This window comes from Cololabis saira, chromosome 8 (assembly GCF_033807715.1).
Source record: "Cololabis saira isolate AMF1-May2022 chromosome 8, fColSai1.1, whole genome shotgun sequence".
NCBI lineage: Eukaryota > Metazoa > Chordata > Actinopteri > Beloniformes > Belonidae > Cololabis > Cololabis saira.
Genome location: NC_084594.1, coordinates 45,699,440 through 45,723,560, shown reverse-complemented (window position 1 = coordinate 45,723,560; position 24,121 = coordinate 45,699,440). Strand labels below are relative to the sequence as shown.

The following is a 24,121-nucleotide window of genomic DNA, read 5'->3' as shown; positions in this document are numbered from 1 at the left end:
CACTATACTGACCACTATACTGGCCACCATACTGGCCACCATACTGACCACTATACTGACCAACATACTGACCACCATACTGGCCACTATACTGGCCACTATACTGGCCACCATACTGGCCACCATACTGACCACCATACTGGCCACTATACTGGCCACCATACTGACCACCGTACTGACCACCGTACTGGCAACCGTACTGGCCACCATACTGACCACCATACTGACCACCGTACTGGCCACTATACTGGCCACTATACTGGCCACCATACTGACCACCATACTGGCCACCATACTGACCACCATACTGGCCACTATACTGGCCACCATACTGGCCACCATACTGACCACCATACTACCCACCATACTGGCCACCATACTGGCCACCATACTGACCACCATACTACCCACTATACTGGCCACCATACTGGCCACCATACTGGCCACCATACTGACCACCATACTGGCCACCATACTGATTACCATACTGGCCACCATACTGACCACCATACTGATTACCATACTGGCCACCATACTGGCCACCATACTGGCCATTATACTGGCCACCATACTACCCACCATACTGACCCCCATACTGACCACCATACTGATTACCATACTGGCCACTATACTGACCCCCATACTGACCACCATACTGATTACCATACTGACCCCCATACTGACCACCATACTGATTACCATACTGACCACCATACTGATTACCATACTGGCCACTATACTGGCCACCATACTGACCACCATACTGGCCAGTATACTGGCCACCATACTGACCACCATACTGACCACCATACTGACCACCATACTGATTGCCATACTGGCCACCATACTGGCCATTATACTGGCCACCATACTGACCACCATACTGACCACCATACTGACCACCATACTGATTACCATACTGGCCACTATACTGGCCACCATACTGGCCACCATACTGATTACCATACTGGCCACCATACTGACCACCATACTGGCCATTATACTGGCCACCATACTGGCCACCATACTGATTACCATACTGGCCACCATACTGGCCACCATACTGACCACCATACCGACCACCATACTGACCACCATACTGATTACCATACTGGCCACCATACTGGCCACCATACTGGCCATTATACTGGCCACCATACTGACCACCATACTGGCCACCATACTGACCACCATACTGACCACCATACTGATTACCATACTGGCCACCATACTGGCCACCATACTGGCCATTATACTGGCCACCATACTGGCCACCATACTGTCCAGTATACTGGCCACCATACTGACCCCCATACTGACCACCATACTGATTACCATACTGACCAGCATACTGGCCACTATACTGACCACCATACTGATTACCATACTGGCCACCATACTGGCCACCATACTGACCACCACACTGACCACCATACTGGCCACCATACTGATTACCATACTGACCAGCATACTGATTACCATACTGGCCACTATACTGGCCACCATACTGACCACTATACCACCATACTGACCACTATACTGGCCACCATACTGGCCACCATACTGGCCACCATACTGATTACCATACTGGCCACCATACTGACCACCATACTGATTACCATACTGGCCACCATACTGGCCACCATACTGGCCATTATACTGGCCACCATACTGGCCACCATACTGACCACCATACTGATTACCATACTGGCCACCATACTGGCCACCATACTGGCCACCATACTGGCCATTATACTGGCCACCATACGGGCCACCATACTGACCACTATACCACCATACTGACCACTATACTGGCCACCATACTGACCACTATACTGGCCACCATACTGACCACCATACTGATTACCATACTGGCCACTATACTGGCCACCATACTGACCACTATACCACCATACTGACCACTATACTGGTCACCATACTGACCACTATACCACCATACTGACCACTATACTGGCCACCATACTGACCACTATACCACCATACTGACCACCATACTGACCACCATACTGACCACTATACTGACCACCATACTGACCACCGTACTGACCACTATACTGGTCACCATACTGACCACTATACCACCATACTGACCACTATACTGGCCACCATACTGACCACTATACCACCATACTGGCCACTATACTGGCCACCATACTGGCCACCATACTGACCACCATACTGGCCACTATACTGGCCACCATACTGACCACCGTACTGACCACCGTACTGGCAACCGTACTGGCCACCATACTGACCACCATACTGACCACCGTACTGGCCACTATACTGGCCACTATACTGGCCACCATACTGGCCACCATACTGACCACCATACTGACCACCATACTGGCCACTATACTGGCCACCATACTGGCCACCATACTGACCACCATACTGACCACCATACTGACCACCATACTACCCACCATACTGGCCACCATACTGGCCACCATACTGACCACCATACTACCCACCATACTGGCCACCATACTGGCCACTATATTGGCCACCATACTGACCACCATACTGACCACCATACTGACCACCATACTGGCAACCGTACTGGCCACCATACTGACCACAATACTGACCACCATACTGGCCACCATACTGACCACAATACTGACCACCGTACTGACCACCGTACTGGCCACCGTACTGGCAACCGTACTGGCCACCATACTGGCCACCATACTGGCCACCGTACTGGCCACCATACTGATTACCATACTGGCAACCGTACTGGCCACCATACTGGCCACCATACTGACCACTATACTGACCACTATACTGGCCACCATACTGGCACCATACTGGCCACCATACTGGCCACTATACTGGCCACCATACTGACCACCATATACTGGCCACTATACTGACCACCATACTGGCCACCCTACTGGCAACCGTACTGGCCACCATACTGGCCACCATACTGGCCACCATACTGGCCACTATACTGGCCACCATACTGACCACCATACTGGCCACTATACTGGTCACCATACTGACCACTATACTGACCACCATACTGACCACCATACTGACCACCATACTGATTACCATACTGATCCCCATAGTGGCCACTATACTGACCACCATACTGGCCACTATACTGACCACCATACTGGCCACCATACTGGCAACCGTACTGGCCACCATACTGGCCACCATACTGGCCACCATACTGGCCACTATACTGGCCACCATACTGACCACCATACTGGCCACTATACTGGCCACCATACTGACCACCATACTGGCCACTATACTGGTCACCATACTGACCACCATACTGACCACCATACTGATTACCATACTGACCACCATAGTGGCCACTATACTGACCACCATACTGGCCACTATACTGGTCACCATACTGACCACCATAGTGGCCACTATACTGGCCACCATACTGACCACCATAGTGGCCACTATACTGGCCACCATACTGACCACCATAGTGGTCACTATACTGACCACCATACTGGCCACCATACCGACCACCATACTGGCCACCATACCGACCACCATAGTGGCCACTATACTGACCACCATACTGGCCACTATACTGACCACCATACTGACCACCATAGTGGCCACTATACTGACCACCATATTGGCCACTATACTGGCCACCATACTGACCACCATAGTGGCCACTATACTGACCACCATACTGGCCACTATACTGACCACCATACTGGCCACCATACTGACCACCATACTGACCACCATATACTGGCCACCATACTGGCCACCATACTGACCACCATACTGGCCACCATACTGACCACCATACTGGCCACCATACTGGCCACCATACTGACCACTATACTGACCACCATACTGACCACCATATACTGGCCACCATACTGGCCACCATACCGACCACCATATACTGGCCACCATACTGACCACCATACTGACCATCATATACTGGCCACTATACTGACCACCATATACTGGCCACCATACTGACCACCATACTGACCACCATACTGGCCACTATACTGACCACCATATACTGGCCACCATACTGACCACCATACTGACCACCATATACTGGCCACCCCGGACACATGAGGGGGGAATGTGTTTTCAGCAGCAGGTGCAGCAGGACATGTTTTAAGGATGCACTCACTCATGACCTTTCCTGCATCCCATGAGAGTCTGTGGAGACGGTCAGAGGTGGGTAGTAACAAGCCTGGCTTTCTCTTTAAAACTTAAACAGTTATAAAGCATTACAAAGTATTACAAACTGTAACAATAGGGCAAACGCACAGCATTGTTTTGTATTTTGTGTCTTTCAAATAAAAGACCATTTTTTCCAGTCATATGTTCTCATTCAAGGTTGTTAAAAAAATACTGCTATAATATTGTATCGTATCTGTCTTTGTGTTTGACATTTCCCCCAGTTTGTGTTTCTGTTCTGCCCCGCCTGTCTTCCATCTGCCCTGATTGTTCACACCTGTGTCTCGTTCCCCCTTGTGTATATCTGGTCTTGTCTTTCCCTTGCTCCTTGTCGTTCCGTACTGTACTGTTTGTTTTTTGGAACTCCTGGCTCTCGCTCTCCTGCATCTGGGTCCTAAACAACCACTCCGTGACAGTATCGTTATTGTGACCTCAATATCGTGTATCGTATCGTGAGACTAGTGTATCCTTACACCACTAATCGATACCCAGCCCTACACTTAAGTCCAATAAATTGTTCTTGTTTTTAAACTCACCAGCCTTTTAATGCGACTATAAATCTTTTTAGTTTTTGCCTGGAACAAAGTTCACGGCTCAGTAATGGATCGGTGTGAGCGGTGGCCGGATGGACGGTCTCCAGCAGGTATCAGGCTGAAGCTGCTGCACAAGTCCAGCCCAACGCCACACTGACCTTCTTTCCATAAGCAGCTCCCATGATCCCTCTGCTGGTTCTGGAAGGTCCGTGTGCGGGAGCAGGTTCAGGAATGCTCTTCCTCCCCGTCCTCCCCCACTGCCCGGAGTCCTCAGTGCAGCACGGTGCCGGGCCGCTGGGAAAACTTCATACCAGCACAACACAGAGGAACGAGCCGGTGCTCAGGTCCCAAACAGAGCCAGTGTCTGGCTGTGAGGAGGAGGAGGAGGAGGAGGAGCAGGAGGAGGAGGAGGAGGAGGTGTCCCTGCCACCTGTTCTTGCATGACTCCCTGCTCTCAGCAGCGAGGAGTTAAGGTGCTCTGACTGGATTAAAGTAATTGTAGGAGACAGGAGCCAGAGAGCAGCCAGATCGGAACCTGGACTCTACTCTCTGAGTTCACCAGACGGGATCAACATGTAACTTTATCACCAAAAAATGAAAAAAGGGGAGGAGGAGGAGTTGTTATCTCCTATCCCTTCTCAAGGATCATTTTAGAAACTAAAGCATGCTTCAAAATGTTTTTACTGAAATGGATATGTGGGTTCTGGTCAGGAGGAGAGAAAGAGCTCTCAGATGAGAGTCTTGCTGCAGCTCCGAGGCAAACGTTACTCCCCCCTGAGGCCGGCCGGTGGAAACTGCAGCTGCCTGTTCTCCCAAAGCCCCAGAAGGGAGTGATAAGACCCTTCCACACCAATCATCAACGTTCAAATCTCTTCAGCCGATCCACACCGATCAGTGGAAGCAATAGATCTGCTGGTGCTGCTATTGGTTTGGACGGATTCCCCGGTGATATATAATACACAAATCAGATGGACGTTGGTTAATGGTGGTTTTAAAACTTGAGGAGTTGAACTCCTTTGACTGACCATGCTTTCATTGAAATTAAAATAAGTCCTAGTTTAAAAGTCGAAATGTTGAGGATTAAGTTGAAATATAAGTTCATCCAGTTAGCAGAGCGACTGACCGCTATGCAGCAGCAGCCGTAACTAGGACCCAGTCCCAATCCCCCCCCCCCAGTCCTACTTTTCAGCCCTACCCCTAAATTTTGCGCGTTCCCGTGAGGGTAGTGGTGTCCCAATTCCTCTTTGCATGTAGGGGGAGTGCGGAAAACGAGGGGTAGGCTGTATGAATCTAGCCCTACACAGTGAGGGTTTTCAGATGCTGACTAGCTGACCGAGGGCTAGAGAAATTTCCCAGAATGTTTTATGTCGTCATTTGCAGACTGAATAAAAAAAAAAACATGGCGGACATTTCTTATTTTTTAGTGAATAAAATCAATATTTTGAGTTAGTTTCTGCATAAAAATGCGTTTTGATTACATTTCTAGCGAGAAATATATATTTTACTTTCATAATATTCACTCAGTGAATGTACATAATCAGCTCGGAGCTCGGAGTAGAGCCGCTGCTCCTCCACATCGAGAGGAGCCAGCTGAGGTGGCTCAGGCACCTGTATAGGATGCCCCCTGGACGCCTCCCTCGTGAGGTGTTCCGGGCATGTCCCACCGGGAGGAGGCCCCGGGGAAGACCCAGGACACGCTGGAGTGACTACGTCACTCGGCTGGCCTGGGAACGCCTTGGAGTCCCCCCGGAAGAGCTGGAGGAAGTGTCCGGGGATAGGGAAGTCTGGGGATCCCTGCTCCGACTGCTGCCCCCGCGACCCGGACTCGGATAATGCGGTGGACAATGGATGGATGGATGGATTTATTTCAGCCAGCGGTAATTCTCCACAGAGCTGCAGGTTTCTCCCCGGGACGACGGCGCAGGTTGACCCAGCGATCACGTCTGTCCCCCCGGCCGTGAGCTGTTGCTGCTCCGAGCCGGCGGCTCTTCTCCAAAAACATCCGGTCAAATTTCTTAACAGGCGTTATTTGGATAAACTGAGCCCAGGTTGGGGATCTTAACGGTTACTTTTACGCCTGAAAAAATATCAAAACTTAATAAAGTGGCATATTAACAGCGCTACAGCGGAAATTAAAACAGCTTTTAACTCTGGGCTTCCTGATATGGTGTGACGTTTGTGCAAACGTAACTACGCAGTCGCTTACGTACCCGAACCTGACCACGCAGTGACGTAGCAAGATACATTTAGGGGTAGTGCTGAAAAGTAGGGGAAGTATTGGGACAGGGCCCTGGGAAGATTACAAGTGCCCTAAAATCTGTGTCTTCTTTTTTAGGGGTAGTGGTAGAAAGTAGGGGGTGTATTGGGATTGGCCCTAACTAACTAACTTACATCCTTGGAGTGGAACGTTAAGGGGACGTTTCTGAAGTTTTGCAACTGGATATGTCTGATATGTGTTTCAATTCAATATCGTAAAGCCAATTCTTGTATTCTGAACCTTGTTCAACTTTATTCACGAAATTATGACTTTTTTCTCAACATTTCGACTTTTTTCTCAAAGTGCATAATGAAACAAAATCTTCCTCCTCTAAAATATTATTTTTATTTTTCTCCTGCCTGGCCCTAATACCCCTCTTCCGTACAGTACAGCCTATTATGAAGCCATGTTGTTCATGTGCTAGGAACATAAACACAGGTGCATCATGGGACATCCTAGTACATAAGAACCCGGGTATTCAGCGCCATCATTTCTCACCCATTAGTTGAAACATTGAAGCATGAATCTACATTTAATAACTCACACAATAAACGTCCACCTTCCAAGCTATCAACTCATCTTAATTTTAAAAGACCAAACACAAACCTTTTAAAAGAATCGTTTTCATAATTAAACGTTGATGTTGCTTTACAGTGGACTTTGTAAGGTTTTGAACATTTTTTTTTTTAACATCACAGATCAGATGTTTCAGGGAACATATCAGGCATCCGTCAGGACTGGGGACAACACAATGTCAAGTCTGCAACAACAGGAGAACGGCGTTGCCGTGGCGACTGTCACGCTCAACCACGTCTCCAAGAACCAGGGAGTATTGCGGAGGTTTGAATGTTTGAATGGCATTTAAATCTAAGTGCTTGCTGCCGTCATCTATTTGTACGTTTTACAAAACCATCATTGAAACTATGTATCCTGTCTAGTGATGTGCTAAAGGAGATGTCGCCATTTTGGATCATGTATTAAAAAAAGTTCATACGGTAAAACCCCTTACGGAAGAGAATTAGGGCCAGGCAGGAGAAAAATAAAAATAATATTTTAGAGGAGGAAGATTTTTTTTTCATTATGCACTTCGAGAAAAAAGTCGAAATGTCGAGAAAAAAGTCGAAATGTCGAGATTTATGTTGAAGTACAATTTAGAGAAAAAAGTCAAAATTTCGTGAATAAATTTGAAAAGTTTGAAAAAATTGTATTTCAACATTATTCTTGTTCATAATAAAAAAAAATCTTCTCCTCTCAAATATTTTTTCTCCTGCATTGCCCTGATACTCTTCCGTAACCCCTTCCAACCAATCATGCATTATATCAACGGCGTAATTGTCAGTGCTGTGAAAATATTCTACTGAATTGAGAACACAAGATCTTTTAACTCCATAAACAGAAGAGAGAGCAGGGTCTTCACTTGTCCAATAGGAAGTTCTCTGGAGTGCAGAACCAGCCCACAATTATCTTCATTAAACACAGATTGGATGTCTTCCCTGTTTATTAAAGAAAAGCCACACCAGTGTGTTGCACTAAATGATTCAACAAAACCTAAGAAGCCATTTAAAGCAAGATTATCGCCTGGACCTTGAATGGCAGAAGCAAACACTGGCTCTTCAGTAAATCCTTTGGTTTCTAAAATGTTCAAGTCTTTAGGCTTTAGTATTTCCTTTGGTCTGTGTAGAGAAGAGCAGCTAGATGTACATTCATTAGCAGAATTAACCTCTGGTGGGAGGTTTAAAAGGAAATAAAGGGAGGTTAAAGTGAAATAAATACAGATCCCTTTCTTGGAAGCTGATGGGTTAGCAGGTTCAAACTCGTCATAAAACAGCAAAATCTGTAAAGCATATTTCTGTTGGGAAAACAGAGGGTGGTTTGGAAATATCATCGGTCATTAATGTCTTTGTATAAACCTGCATGTCTTCGTTTCTCATGCAAGAAGCATTCTCTTATTTCGCTATTCTTGAAAATTTAGTTTATTGTGCCTAAAATGGGTACATACTTGTATTTGTCCCTTACAGCTATTTGGCTATAAACACCTGTAGTTCTTTGTCGACTCTACATGTATCCAATCTTATACCAAGTACAAATTCTCAACTTTATCCCATAATTCATCCCAATATTCCATAATATTTCTTTTTTTTCTCTGCTTTTAAATTTTGAAAAAGGGTTATTTAATTGGTTTGTGCTCAACTCTTTTGTAAATGTCTGATTCCTTATTATCAGGAGAAAGTGTTTGTACTTCTTTCTTTTCTTGCTTGACTCTGAACATCACGAGAGATAAGAGGACAGAAAAGAACATAAGACAAGGCTGTAAACCCCCTTTACTTTTCTTAATGGCCGCAGAAGTATTATTCATGAGATTTAGGGCATTGAGATTTTAGACACACGGATGATACGGCTTTGTGTCTGAAAATTACATTTTTAATGCTCTGAAACAGATTTCCCATTTCTTATGTACAGTCCTATACTTACATATAATACTCAATTATATGTATATATGAATATAGTCAAAAACAAAACAAATCAAAACAATCGTCCAGCATTTAGTTGTGCTACTATGTATTTATGTAATAATAGAAGTAATTATGTGTATTACATTATCATTACTTTACTATAATACCACAATAGAGAACAATAGATCTTGATACTTGAATATTAACATTGTACATGTTGATATTGCAAAGATAATTGATTTGATTGACGGTCCACGACTTCCCTCATCAAGCTAAAAGAAAATGAAATTATCGAGCATTATATCACTATATTGAACAGTTATTAAAGTAGGGCTGTTTGGGTATGTGTGTTTTATAAGTAAGCTTATTGAAACTCGTCTTGTTATATGTAAGAATGTATGTAGATTCAGGGCTAGGACTGGATAAGTGTTTACTTCAATCCTACTGTTTCAACATGTTGGTGGATCCATGAGGTCTGCCCAAGTGCTGTGTGTGTGTGTGTGTGTGTGTATGTGTGTGTATATATATATATATATATATATATATATAATTTTTATTTTATTTTTTTACTTTTTTGTATTATTTTTTTTAAACATGCATGTTCGAAATACAATCTTCAAATCAAATAAAATCAAAGACGATAAAGTTTTGATATGTTCTGCCTTCATCAAGTCATGAAAGCAACATGCTAAAACTGGGGATTTCCTTGATAAGGATGCATCAAAGTTTACATTTATTTTCCTCTGCTACTCCCATGTTGCATGGATGAAGGGAATTAAACAACAAAAAAGCAGATCATACCACCGGGCGACCTGCACGACTCAGTAGTTTTTGGGGGATCCTTATTCAAAACCGCCGGTTTCCCTTTGGCCCCGAGTGTTTGTGATAGTTGAGCGAGTAGCGCGTCCTCTCAGGATCAACAAAAAAAAAAAAACACATGAAAGTTGTTTTCATACAGATTCTTGATTTATTTTTATATACAATAAATAAAACGACCATTTCATTGTGTTAACGGAGCCGCCGCTGAGGTAACTATGGGAACCAGAGTTGGGGCTAGTCTGCAGTGGGCGGGGCCTCCAGCTCCTCGTGGGGCTGCACCGACATCTGCAGGAAGAGCTCCCGCAGCTCTGTGATGTCGTCGCCGTCCATGGACGGCAGGGGCGGCAGCGAGCGCTGCTCGCGCTCCTCGATGAAGTCCCACAGACGGACGTTGTTCATGAACTGGAGAGAGGAAAACACGGATTAGAACCTCTAAATCCCAGCCAGCGGAGAGCTGGAGGACGACAGCTGCTCAGCGGTGGCTTCTTTGGGAGACCGGAGAGACCGGAGAGACCGGAGAGACCGCCGTGTCTCGTGTCATAGAAGAGGCTCGACATTCACACGCTTCACTGGCCACGCTTACATACCGGTAATGTTTTTTAATTTGTAATTAATTATTCCAAATTTAAAAATTCAGAATTAAACTATTTTCCTTCGAGTTTACATGGAAATAGTAATTCCAAACTGAGGTTTACATGGAAAACACGTTTGATGGTCTTTCTCCAATTCCTCTCCAGGTCTGGGGGTTGGGAAGGTTCTGATTGGATAGGGGGGGACCGGAAGTTAAACTACCGGAAGAAACACTAACTTAGCCGCTACAACTTTTTTGTTTACATGGTCATTTTTACTCATTTTAAAATCGGATTTAATTTTACTTCATAATTAAAGAGGAATTAAACTTCCCATGTAAACGCAGCCAATGTGTCTTAGTTCAGTTATGATGTAAACTAAAAACAGATCAGACCAATCACAATATCGTATGAAATTAAAATGCACATGCAGGACTGTCTCAGAAAATTAGAATATTGTGATAAAGTTCTTTATTTTCTGTAATGCAATTCAAAAAACTAAAATGTCATACATTCTGGATTCATTATAAATCAACTGAAATATTGCAAGCCTTTTATTATTTTAATATTGCTGATTGCGTCTTACAGTTTAAGATTAAGATTCCCAGAATATTCAAATTTTTTGAGATAGGATATTTGAGTTTTCTTAAGCTGTAAACCATGATCAGCAATATTAAAATAATAAAAATAAATAAAAGGCTTGCAATATTTCAGTTGATTTATAATGAATCCAGAATGTATGACATTTTTGCATTACAGAAAATAAAGGACTTTATCACAATATTCTAATTTTCTGAGACAGTCCTGTATGTAAACTGGGACATGAAGGAAATAAGTGGAAAATGGACTATATATGTTGTTATAAAGTCTATGCAGTGTGACATTGGTGATAAATTTGCTTTTGTCATCACAGAAATATGAAACTACCACATTCTAGCTTCAGCCAATCAGAATCCAGCCCCACACTCAAAGATGTTTGGTTGTCATTACATGTCTATGTCATGTTTGACTTTACTGGTGAAGTTTATTTCAATCAACTAAGTACACTTACAACTTACGTGGTCTTTTGTGTTCTGCTGCAAACTTTGCTGTTCTCTATTGTTTAAATTGTGTTATTGTATTCTGATTGTTGTACGACGAGCTTAAGTGCCATGAAAGGCGCCTAACAAATGAAATGTATTATTATTAATATTGTTCTGACCCGGACGTTCCCCTCGGAGCTCAGCTGCTTCCGCGGCCGGTCCGGTTCTGCTCGGGTTCCGTCCGGAAAGGCGTGCAGATACAGACACTTCCCCCCGAAGGGACAGGAGCTGCGGCCCTGGTCGAAGTACTTGCAGGCCTTCTTACTGCAGACACAGAGAACATGGTTAGAGCTCCGGCTCCCTGGGGAGAGCTCCGGGCTCCCTGGGGAGAGCTCGGGGCTCCCTGGGGAGAGCTCGGGGCTCCCTGGGGAGAGCTCGGGGCTCCCTGGGGAGAGCTCCGGGCTCCCTGGGGAGAGCTCGGGGCTCCCTGGGGAGAGCTCGGGGCTCCCTGGGGAGAGCTCCGGGCTCCCTGGTTAGAGCTCCGGGCTCCCTGGGGAGAGCTCCGGGCTCCCTGGGGAGAGCTCCGGGCTCCCTGGGGAGAGCTCCGGGCTCCCTGGGGAGAGCTCCGGGCTCCCTGGGGAGAGCTCGGGGCTCCCTGGGGAGAGCTCGGGGCTCCCTGGGGAGAGCTCCGGGCTCCCTGGGGAGAGCTCCGGGCTCCCTGGGGAGAGCTCCGGGCTCCCTGGGGAGAGCTCCGGGCTCCCTGGGGAGAGCTCGGGGCTCCCTGGGGAGAGCTCGGGGCTCCCTGGGGAGAGCTCGGGCTCCCTGGGGAGAGCTCCGGGCTCCCTGGGGAGAGCTCGGGGCTCCCTGGGGAGAGCTCCGGGCCCCCTGGGGAGAGCAGGGCAGGCTCAGGCAGGACGCTCACCTGACGCCAGACTTGAACAGCTCTATGAGGTTTTCTTTGTCATCCTGATCCTCCACCCAGTAGACTGAGGGGATGACGAACTCCGAGATGACTCGGCACTCTGGACACGATCTGCGGCACAGACACAGACCTCAGACACAGACCTCAGACACAGACCTCAGACACAGACCTCAGACACAGACCTCAGACACAGACCTCAGACACAGACCTCAGACACAGACCTCAGACACAGACCTCAGACACAAACCTCAGACACAGACACAGACCTCAGACAGACCTCAGACACAGACCTCAGACACCAGACCACAGACCTCGGACACAGACCTCGGACACAGACCTCGGACACAGACCTCAAGACACAGACCTCAAGACACAGACCTCAGACACAGACCTCAGACACAGACCTCAGACACAGACCTCAGACACAGACCTCAGACACAGACCTCAGACACAGACCTCAGACACAGACCTCAGACACAGACCTCGGACACAGACCTCAAGACACAGACCTCAAGACACAGACCTCAGACACAGACCTCAGACACAGACCTCAGACACAGACCTCAGACACAGACCTCAGACTCAGACACAGACCTCAGACACAGACCTCAGACACAGACCTCAGACACAGACCTCAGACACAGACCTCAGACACAGACCTCAGACACAGACCTCAGACACAGACCTCAGACACAGACCTCAGACACAGACCTCAGACACAGACCTCAGACACAGACCTCAGACACAGACCTCAGACACAGACCTCAGACACAGACCTCAGACACAGACCTCAGACACAGACCTCAGACACAGACCTCAGACACAGACACAGACCACAGACACAGACCTCAGACACAGACACAGACCTCAGACCTCAGACACAGACCTCAGACACAGACCTCAGACACAGACCTCAGACACAGACCTCAGACACAGACCTCAGACACAGACCTCAGACACAGACCTCAGACACAGACCTCAGACACAGACCTCAGACACAGACACAGACCACAGACACAGACCTCAGACACAGACACAGACCTCAGACACAGACACAGACCTCAGACCTCAGACACAGACCTCAGACACAGACCTCAGACACAGATCTGGTTATGGTTGGTTGGTTAATTCTCCTGTGGTTGGTACAATTGTATTCTTACAATAAAAACCTCAGCAGAATTGGACGGAACACCAGACGATCTGACTCTTCGCATTTTTTTCTTCAGTCCAATTGGAAAAGGTGACACTTATAGAAACTTAGTTTATGTAGGGGGACCAGAATTTTCCACTACAAGATGACGTATTGTCCTACATCAGCAGGATAAAATATCCCGTCAGACAGGTGGAGTTATCAATAGGAGGGTGGATGAACGTCAGGGTGAGCCGTTTTTGGTCGGGCTTTGCTTCTTGCAAAGACCCGGTTTGTCAGTTTTGTGGCCACTTATTTACCGGAACGGTGGAACCGGTTTGGTGGAAAAGGGGTGACAGAGCCCTACTGGAGCACATATAATCCTTTGAAGCCAAACTGATTCTAGCCATGGTTCAGAACCACCAAAGTACCACCGCACACCCCTGAAACCCCACAAAGCCGGTTCTGGACTGGACTGTGGTCCAGTAGGTCGGGGTCTCACTTGATGATCTTGTTGCTGAAGTTCCTGGTGCAGCGCCACTGTCGAATGCAGGCCAGGCAGAAGACGTGGCAGCAGGAGGACAGGATGCCGAACCTGCGGTCCGATGGGTTGGCCTTCTGCACCACCAGCTCCATGCAGATGGAGCACACCTACACAACGAGAGGAACAGCGCTCAGGACTACCGTCACCGTGGTAACCGGTACTGGGACTGAATGACCCACCTTGTCCTGGCTGAGCTGAGCAGCAAACGCCTTCTCCATGTCGGCCTCAAACGCCAGCATACACATCTGGGGACGGACAAAGCCAGACTGTCAGAGACCTGGACGGACCCTCGGGGACGTCCCCCAGGGGTTTCTGAAGAGTGCTGGGACTAGGGATGGGGATCGTTTCGATTCCCATTCTTAAGATTCAGAAACGGTTATCAGGATTTGATTAGATCCAATTCGATTTGATCTGATACTGATTTGGGTTAGTGTTATTATAACTGTTTTTTGAGCTGTTGCATGAATTATATGACTGTAGTTGTGCAACATATTAATACTAGTATTATATTGAGATTCAACAGCAAGTATAGGCAGCTAATGATGCTGTAAGGACCAATCAGCTCCCAGAATGCTGATAGAACTGCTTTCAGAAACATCGTGGGGCAGCAAACAGAGGACGAATGAAAATCGCTTTTATTTTTTCCCACATTCTATTTTTTTTTCATTTTCTGTGTTTTTTGGTTTTTAATTTTTGAGAATTTGGCTTTTAGCATTTTATGCAAATTTAACCCAAGAAAGTAAAACAATGAAATATAGACAATGTATGCAATTATAACTGAAAACTTCGTTTTTTGGGCATAAACAAAAAAATTCCAAAAGTTATTAAGTTAAATAACTCAAATATGCTTTTCAATATCCATTTAAAGTGCAAAGAAATAAAGAAATTGCAACAGCTCAACAGCGCATGTGTGAATTAAATGACGTGACTACTGGGATTAAAGTTCACTGGGCGAAAATGTTATATTGAAAAAATAAATAAATACATTTAAAAAAAAAAATCAAAAAAAAAATCGATCTTTAGACATACGAATCGATTTTTAGGAATTAATGAGAATCGATTTAGAATCGGAAAATTGATTTTTTTCAACACAGACCTAGCTGGGACCTCTGACTGTTGTCATCTTGCAGGATTAATTAACCGCTGACTTCAACCCCCCCCTGTGGTCATTTAAGGAACTACAAATCCTGTCAGTTTTGGGTTTCAACCCCTGCCCTTCATACATGCAGATGGATGGATGGAGAAACCTGGGAGCTCAGACCTAGAAATCAACCCACCTTCTCGTGCGCTCTCCTCTGCTCGGGGTCGTGGGGGTGCAGCACCTGCAGCCCACAGACGTCGCAGCGGTCGCCATGGAGATACGTGCAGCTCTCTTCATAGAAACAGTGTCCGCCGGCGGCGTAGGGACACAAGAGGTCCTGGTAAGCTCCGCCCACCGCTAGCGGCACTGCAGACAAGACTCCACGTGTTAAGCCGGGCAGACACTGTGCGATTGTCGGCTCGTTTTGAATATATTTTCCAGTCGTGCGACTATTTTTTGGATCGGGCCGGATTTTGACCCAATCGTTGGTCGTGCCTCGTGCAGTAAACGTGGGGTAACGACGAGAGATTAACACCTCACGACGAGAGATTAACACCTCACGACGAGAGATTAACACCTCACGAACAGCTCCCGATCACGAATCGTGTGCTCGCAAGAAAATCAAACGCGTTTGAAATCCTGGTCGCTCCTCGTGAAGGAATCGTACAGTTGAAGCAGCTGCGACCCGATTGGACTCATCCTTTCACAGAGAGCATGCGCAATCTCTGATGTCACGTCAAAAACTATTATTTGTAGTTTAAATTGTCGCAAATTCACATTACAAATCATGTTTTAATAGCAGAAAAAAAGACTGCATTTCCCACGTCTGCCCAGCCAATTCCTTGTCCAATCACGACGTTGTCGAATCTTTTTCCATTTATCGCCACACAGAATGGCACAAATTGCTAAAGGCTGATTTATGGTTCCGTGTTACACCAACGCAGAGCCTACAGGTCGCCGCCGTACCCTACGGCGTAGGCTACGCCGTAGATTTAACGCGGAACCATAATTCAGGCTTAAGGCAGCGCGTTTGTTTTTGCTGAGCATCTTTGGTGTCTCCCACTTCGGGGTTCTTCCTTTTCCACTTCTTTTTGACGTTGCAGTTCCAGTAAGAGAAGTCCGACGTGAGGATTATGAATGTATAGTGAGAGCAGACGTGAGGATTATGAACGTATAGTGAGAGCAGACGTGAGGATTATGATCGTATAGTGTGAGCAGACGTGAGGATTATGAACGTATAGTGAGAGCAGACGTGAGGATTATGATCGTATAGTGTGAGCAGACGTGAGGATTATGAACGTATAGTGAGAGCAGACGTGAGGATTATGATCGTATAGTGTGAGCAGACGTGAGGATTATGAACGTATAGTGAGAGCAGACGGAGCATCAGAGCATCGGGTCGTACAGTGTGAGAACATAAATCGTGGGCTGTGAACTTTTGAACTCAGCGATCTAGTCGTGCAGTTTGAGATGGGGCTGAATCAAACGATTTAAAATATTGCACAGTGTATGCCCAGCTTTACTGATGCTGTCACACATGACCAGCAGCCAATCAGACAAGGGTGTTTCCAGGGCCTGACCTGGTTCCTGAGACGAGGGGTCCAGCCCGGTTCGGATGGCGTCCACGTACGACTGTGGAGGAGGAGCTGCGGCCGCCGCCGCCGCTGGGGCCGCCAGGGCCGCCGGGGCCGCTAGCCTCTGAGTGTCTGCCGGGCCCCCGAACGCCCCGTCGCTGCCCAGAGCTGGTGGACAGGGAGGACACGTTGGTAGAGGGGGGACACGGCTGGTGTTGCCCAGAAAGAAAGACACAGCGTTGTGTTCGTCACCTCTGTCCCTGAGGACCAGGGTCCTCTTTGCTTCACCTCGCCCGGCTCGGCCTCCCCCTGCCAGGTCCTCTGGAGCTCCACCCCCCCCTCCACCTCCCCTGGAGGAGGGTTTGATGTGGTCATACCTGCACCCACCACACAATGGCCACGGTTACATGAGGTTTTTTAATTCGGAATTAATTATTCAGAATTTAATCATTCAGAATTGAACTACTTTCCTTTGAGTTTACATGAAAATACTTCCTCAAACTCAAACTTTATTTATTTATATAGCACCATTCATACATTAGGAATGCAACACATGGTGCTTTACAAGAACAATAAAATAACAATCAAAAACAGAATTTAAAACATCCCATACGACCCCACCCCCCACCCCCCACGCTCACACACACACTCACTCACACTCATACACATGTGCACACACTCGCCCGCCCAAAAATTGAAATTGAGGGCTGCCCTGGGAGTTTGGGGAGTTTCTCCCATCCACAGTCACCGGGTGTTTGCTCGGGACGGGGCGTTGTATCAAAGACATGTTTGGATGCAATCGTTTGGTTTACTTCCCAAAGCAATCATTATCGTCATTTTATCCACTGTTTATTAGAGTTGAATTGTATCATTAAAGTGCCTTGACATGACATTTGCCAAGATTTGGCACTAAATAATAACAATAAAGCTGAATTAAATCACGGATGGCATAGTACAATACAGTACATCAGCAAAAAAGTGAAACTGGCATGTGATCATCAGGCCCTGAACACCGTTGGTCTCAGCATCTCTGTCCAAACAGTGTCGTCAATTCAGTCAAAGCTAAGGTGTGCCAAGGTTACGAGTCACTGAACTTGACTAGTAATACTGTAGGAATGTAATACTCTAGTACTGTAATACTGGAGTACTGGTCCCCCCAGAGCTTCTGCTTTGACCTGGGAGCTTCCAACAATCGTTGGTTGTAGGATCTCAGAGCTGTAGTAGTAGTAGTAGTAGTAGTAGTAGTAGTAGTACTGTAATACTCTGCCAGGCTCACGTTAAAATCTCTGTTAAATAAGGAGGGCAAGGCCGTTCAGAACTTTAAAAACAAACATTAAAGGTTTAAAATTCACTCTAAAACGAGCAGGCAACCAGTGAAGGGAATAGACGACCGGGGTGATCTGCTCTGGGTGTGTTTGTTACGGGGTGATCTGCTCTGGGTGTGTTTGTTACGGGGTGATCTGCTCTGGGTGTGTTTGTTACGGGGTGCTCTGGTCTGGTCTGGGTGTGATTGTTACGGGGTGATCTGCTCTGGTCTGGGTGTGATTGTTACGGGGTGATCTGGTCTGGGTGTGTTTGTTACGGGGTGATCTGGTCTGGGTGTGTTTGTTACGGGGTGATCTGGTCTGGGTGTGTTTGTTACGGGGTGATCTGCTCTGGTCTGGGTGTGATTGTTACGGGGTGATCTGCTCTGGTCTGGGTGTGTTTGTTACGGGGTGATCTGGTCTGGGTGTGTTTGTTACGGGGTGATCTGGTCTGGGTGTGTTTGTTACGGGGTGATCTGCTCTGGTCTGGGTGTGATTGTTACGGGGTGATCTGCTCTGGTCTGGGTGTGATTGTTACGGGGTGATCTGCTCTGGTCTGGGTGTGTTTGTTACAGGGTGATCTGGTCTGGTCTGGGTGTGTTTGTTACGGGGTGATCTGCTCTGGTCTGGGTGTGTTTGTTACGGGGTGATCTGCTCTGGTCTGGGTGTGTTTGTTACGGGGTGCTCTGGTCTGGGTGTGTTTGTTACGGGGTGATCTGGTCTGGGTGTGTTTGTTACGGGGGGATCTGCTCTGGTCTGGGTGTGATTGTTACGGGGTGATCTGGTCTGGGTGTGTTTGTTACGGGGTGATCTGGTCTGGGTGTGTTTGTTACGGGGTGATCTGGTCTGGGTGTGTTTGTTACGGGGTGATCTGGTCTGGGTGTGTTTGTTACGGGGTGATCTGGTCTGGTCTGGGTGTGTTTGTTACGGGGTGATCTGGTCTGGGTGTGTTTGTTACGGGGTGATCTGGTCTGGGTGTGTTTGTTACGGGGTGATCTGGTCTGGGTGTATTTGTTACGGGGTGATCTGCTCTGGTCTGGGTGTGTTTGTTACGGGGTGATCTGCTCTGGGTGTGTTTGTTACGGGGTGATCTGGTCTGGGTGTGTTTGTTACGGGGTGATCTGGTCTGGGTGTGTTTGTTACGGGGTGATCTGGTCTGGGTGTGTTTGTTACGGGGTGATCTGGTCTGGTCTGGGTGTGTTTGTTACGGGGTGATCTGGTCTGGGTGTATTTGTTACGGGGTGATCTGCTCTGGTCTGGGTGTGTTTGTTACGGGGTGATCTGCTCTGGGTGTGTTTGTTACGGGGTGATCTGGTCTGGGTGTGTTTGTTACGGGGTGATCTGGTCTGGGTGTGTTTGTTACGGGGTGATCTGGTCTGGTCTGGGTGCGTTTGTTACGGGGTGATCTGGTCTGGGTGTGTTTGTTACGGGGTGATCTGCTCTGGGTGTGTTTGTTACGGGGTGATCTGGTCTGGGTGTGTTTGTTACGGGGTGATCTGGTCTGGGTGTGTTTGTTACGGGGTGATCTGCTCTGGGTGTGTTTGTTACGGGGGGATCTGGTCTGGGTGTGTTTGTTACGGGGTGATCTGCTCTGGTCTGGGTGTGTTTGTTACGGGGGGATCTGGTCTGGGTGTGTTTGTTACGGGGTGATCTGGTCTGGGTGTGTTTGTTACGGGGGGATCTGGTCTGGGTGTGTTTGTTACGGGGTGATCTGCTCTGGTCTGGGTGTGTTTGTTACGGGGTGATCTGCTCTGGTCTGGGTGTGTTTGTTACGGGGTGATCTGCTCTGGTCTGGGTGTGTTTGTTACGGGGTGATCTGCTCTGGTCTGGGTGTGTTTGTTACGGGGTGATCTGCTCTGGTCTGGGTGTGTTTGTTACGGGGTGATCTGCTCTGGTCTGGGTGTGTTTGTTACGGGGTGATCTGCTCTGGTCTGGGTGTGTTTGTTAAAAGACGGGCAGCTGCATTTTGTACCAGCTTTGTACCCTGTGTCAAAAGCCTGAGATAAAAACATTTAAAATTCCCTCTCAGCTGAAGTATTAGTTGTGGGGTTGAGAGTTAGCGTCCAGGTGAGACTCACCTGCAGCGCTCTCCGTAAGCACACGCTCCTCTCAGGTAGTACTTGCAGATGGTGGACGGCTTGCTGCTGGTGGGGTCGTGAGAGAACAGGCAGCGGCTGCCCTCCCTGCACACGCCGTGGAGGAAATACCTGCAGCACAACAGTCAACACAACTTTTAGATTCAAATTACTTTATTTATCCATCAGGAACTTGGTTTGTGTAAAAGCATTCGCATCAGTGTGTGTACAGTTAACATACAGGGTATGTAACAGGACAATACAAAAACAAACCACACTATCAATGTAAAGCAGTGTTTCTCAATCCCCTGTCCTGCATGTTTTAGATGCTATCCTGCTTCACCACACCGTGATAAAAGTACCTGTGTCATCAACAGAGCTGTGCAGACCTTGGTGACAAGCTAATGAGGACCTTTAATTAGAATCAGCTGTGTTGGTGCAGGGAAACATCTAAAACATGCAGGACAGGGGCCCACGAGGACCAGGATTGAGAAACACTGATGTAAAGCAACATCCATGGGGGAATCACAAGTACTGCTTAGACTTAGATGCTGTAAACCATAGCACAGATAAAATAAGAGCCAACAGAGATAAAAATAAGTCTCCCATTAAGTGCATAATAAATACATTAAAGGCAATGATTTAAGGTACAAAAGATAAATAGGTAAATCAGCTATTTAGGAGTCTGATGGATGAGGGCACAAAGCTTGACATGGCTCTGTTTGTCCTGAATGTTAGTATCTGTATCTGTGACCTGAGGAGTTTATATTGACTGTAGGGTATGTGTGTGTGATGTCTGAGGTTATCTATTCATCCCAATCATCCGCCTTTTCTTGGATTAACGTGGGTTAATCCAGCACTTTTCAGAAATCAATGAGCAATGCCCTCCAAACCCAACACAGAAACATCCAAATAGTAAAAAAAAAAGAACAAGAAAACCAATACTAAATCTGACAGACATTTATACGATGGAATCTTTGGTAGTCGTCAGGTGACAAACACCATTCCCTGGTGTGTTCATGATGATCTATTCTTTTTTTTTTTTTTACTTTCTGATATATTGTTGCCATGTAAGTTAGTTAGTTATTAATATAATATTTCCATTTGGGGGGTGAACACAGTAGTAATCACTTCAGCTTCCTGTTGGAATAACTACTTTGACACAACACTTGTATCCACCAGTCAAAAAAAAGATAGAAAGAAAAAAAGAGGTTTTCAAATAAGCAAAGTTAGATTTAGGGACACTGCAGATGACACACGTGAAAATACAGAGCACTTATCAAATATATAGCCTGGTCTGATGCACTGGGAAAACAAGAAAACCAAACACCTATTTTCCTGCTCTCATATGTCATTTTGAAATCAATCTCTTTCCAAAACTTGACCCGTATTTCAGTTCCCTCAATTTGAATTTCAGATTCACAAGTACAGCCCGCTTTCTTCTTAAAATGTCATATATTGTTGCATTAAGATCATCTTAAATGGTTGGAGGTCCTGCATCACAATGGTGTTTCCAGGGGTGGATAATCCAGGGGCCATAAAGTAAAAACCCTGTCCAGCAGTTGTTCCAACCCTCTGAAGAAACATGTGAAGACAAGACTACCCCATGACTTCAGCGCCCACACCCTGGGTGGGGTTGGCGAAAGGGCCTTTCTGTGTGGAGTTTGCATGTTCTCCCCGTGTTCCCTTGGGTAGCTAATGTGAGCTACCCTCACAAAAACATGCACACAGTCCTGGGCTATACATGCCCCCTCTGGCCAACCGGGGCGCCAGATGGGGTGGGGAGGATCCGGCCGGAATAACGTGATCCTTCCACGAGCTACGTCCGGCCAGAGAAACCCCACCCTGTCTGGTGAAAAGATGCGGCCTGCTCACTCCTCAGGTTAAGGAGGAGACCTGAGCTCAGTGCAGGGCCCTCCCGGGGTTGGTAGAGGATGTCAATGCCCAGGACTATTACTTAAGTAGGAGCACTGGGTGATGAAATGGGGAAAAAAACCGGGATAAAAAAATAATAAAAAAAGAAAATTAGAATATTGGTATTTTCTGTAATCCAATTACAAAAACAAAAATGTCATACATTCTGGATTCATTACAAATCAACTGAAATATTGCAAGCCTTTTATTATTTTAATATTGCTGATCATGGCTTACAGCTTAAGAAAACTCAAATATCCTATCTCAAAAAATTTGAATATTCTGGGAACCTTAATCTTAAACTGTAAGCCATAATCAGCAATATTAAAATAATAAAAGGCTTGCAATATTTCAGTTGATTTGTAATGAATCCAGAATGGATGACATTTTTGTTTTTGTAATTGGATTACAGAAAATAAAGAACTTTATCACAAAATTCTAATTTTCTGAGACAGTCCTGTACATTTAGAACACGTTTTCACTAACGACCTACCATTTAAGGCTGATTTATGGTTCCGCGTTACACCAACGCAGAGCTTACGGCGTAAGTTACGCGGCGACGCGATCCATACGCTGTGCGTCGCCGCGTACCTTACGCCGATTTAACGCGGAACCATAAATCATGCTGGTTCAGTGATGGTTGGAACAGCTGCTGAACTGGACCTTTCCTTTCTGGACCTGGATCATCCCCCTCGGCTCTGGTCCAGGCAGCACCTGAGGGCCCAGCCCCGCCCCCAGGTGCTGGTCCAGGCAGCACCTGCCCGCAGGTGTGCTGATGTCTGGACCAGGACGGTGACGTCGTCTCAGCTAACGGCTAACGGCTAAAAACATTAGCGCGGCTCCCGCGCCTGCGCACTGGCCGCTGGAGCCCCGGGCCGGCAGCCTAACGGAGGCTCTTGGCGGGAGGACGGACAGAGAGCAGTCCCCGGGGGGACAGGGACCTCCACTCACCTGCAGGTCACCTGTTTGGTGCTCATCTTCCCAGCGGACCTCCGGACGATACTGCTGTCCCCCCTTCACTGCTCCGACGAGGAACCGCAGCTGCTGCGGGAAGGTTCCGGCCCGCGGTGGCACTTCACAGCCCCTGGTGGAGAGGAGAGCAACAATGTTACATGGCTTTAATTCATCCATTCATCCATCAGTACTGGAGATGAGGGGGGATGAGGGGGGATGACACCCCCCCTGAAATAAAAACGGTCCAAATCATCCCCCCAGTAAAACTGTCATCCCCCCTTTCCATCCCTTATGTCATTTCATCAATGAATGTGGTTTTACTGCTATTTCAACATTTAGAGTCAACACCAGAAATGAAGTGAAATAAGTAGAAAAATCTGCCAGTGGGACAAGATTTATCTTCTTATTACAAGCAAAAAAATCTTGTTCCACTGGCAGATTTTTCTACTTATTTCAAGTGAAAATCTACTTGAAACAGGTGAAAATTGTTGTTTTTTCCAGTGATGAGTCTTGTTTTAAGTGTAATGAGATTTTTTTTTACTAAAATGAGACATTTTAACTAGAAATAAGACAAATATTCTTGTTAAGATTTTGAGTTTTTGCAGTGATCCATTTTACTTATCCTGTGAAGGACAGAGTCATATTGATAAGTTCAGAAAACTGTTTTTTATTTTTGTGTTTTGGTGTATTTGATGTAAGCCCAGTGGATATTTAAAGCTTACAGAAGGCTGCATTTAAAGCAGCACTATGTAACTT

General features: G+C 46.6%; 2 protein-coding genes across 3 annotated transcripts in view; both read right to left on the bottom strand.

The window, feature by feature from the left end:
* The window catches only part of si:ch211-236d3.4 (protein FAM107B), a 57,488-nt gene extending 52,363 nt beyond the window's left edge, over positions 1–5,125 (bottom strand). The window contains exon 1 of the mRNA XM_061728125.1: positions 4,907–5,125. Coding sequence (XP_061584109.1) covers positions 4,907–4,930 — 24 coding nt within the window. The 5' untranslated portion in view covers positions 4,931–5,125. The remainder of the gene's footprint in view (positions 1–4,906) is intronic.
* Positions 5,126–10,402: 5,277 nt separating this feature from the next.
* mkrn2 (makorin, ring finger protein, 2) lies at positions 10,403–23,447 on the bottom strand. 2 transcript variants are annotated; one of them, XM_061728100.1, is made up of 10 exons: positions 23,363–23,447; positions 20,501–20,629; positions 17,371–17,495; positions 17,125–17,286; positions 15,741–15,910; positions 14,643–14,708; positions 14,422–14,570; positions 12,791–12,901; positions 12,048–12,192; positions 10,403–10,679 (listed from the first exon to the last, which is right to left on the bottom strand). In XM_061728100.1, the coding sequence occupies exons 1-10, from the start codon at positions 23,386–23,388 to the stop codon at positions 10,512–10,514; spliced, it is 1,251 nt and encodes a 416-aa protein (XP_061584084.1). In that variant the 5' UTR covers positions 23,389–23,447; the 3' UTR covers positions 10,403–10,511. The 2 variants fall into 2 exon arrangements, with proteins under 2 accessions (XP_061584084.1, XP_061584083.1); XM_061728099.1 differs by having other exon boundaries at positions 17,125–17,495.
* Positions 23,448–24,121: the final 674 nt, after the last annotated feature.

Excerpts from the sequence above, each read along its gene's own strand:
- mkrn2 (XM_061728099.1), bottom strand. The coding sequence starts at position 23,388 with ATGAGCACCAAACAGGTGACCTGCAG. Across the intron at positions 20,630-23,362 it reads ACCAAACAGGTGACCTGCAG|GTATTTCCTCCACGGCGTGT; the intron begins GTGAGTGGAGGT and ends GTTGTGCTGCAG. Across the intron at positions 12,902-14,421 it reads TTCAGCAACAAGATCATCAA|ATCGTGTCCAGAGTGCCGAG; the intron begins GTGAGACCCCGA and ends TCTGTGCCGCAG.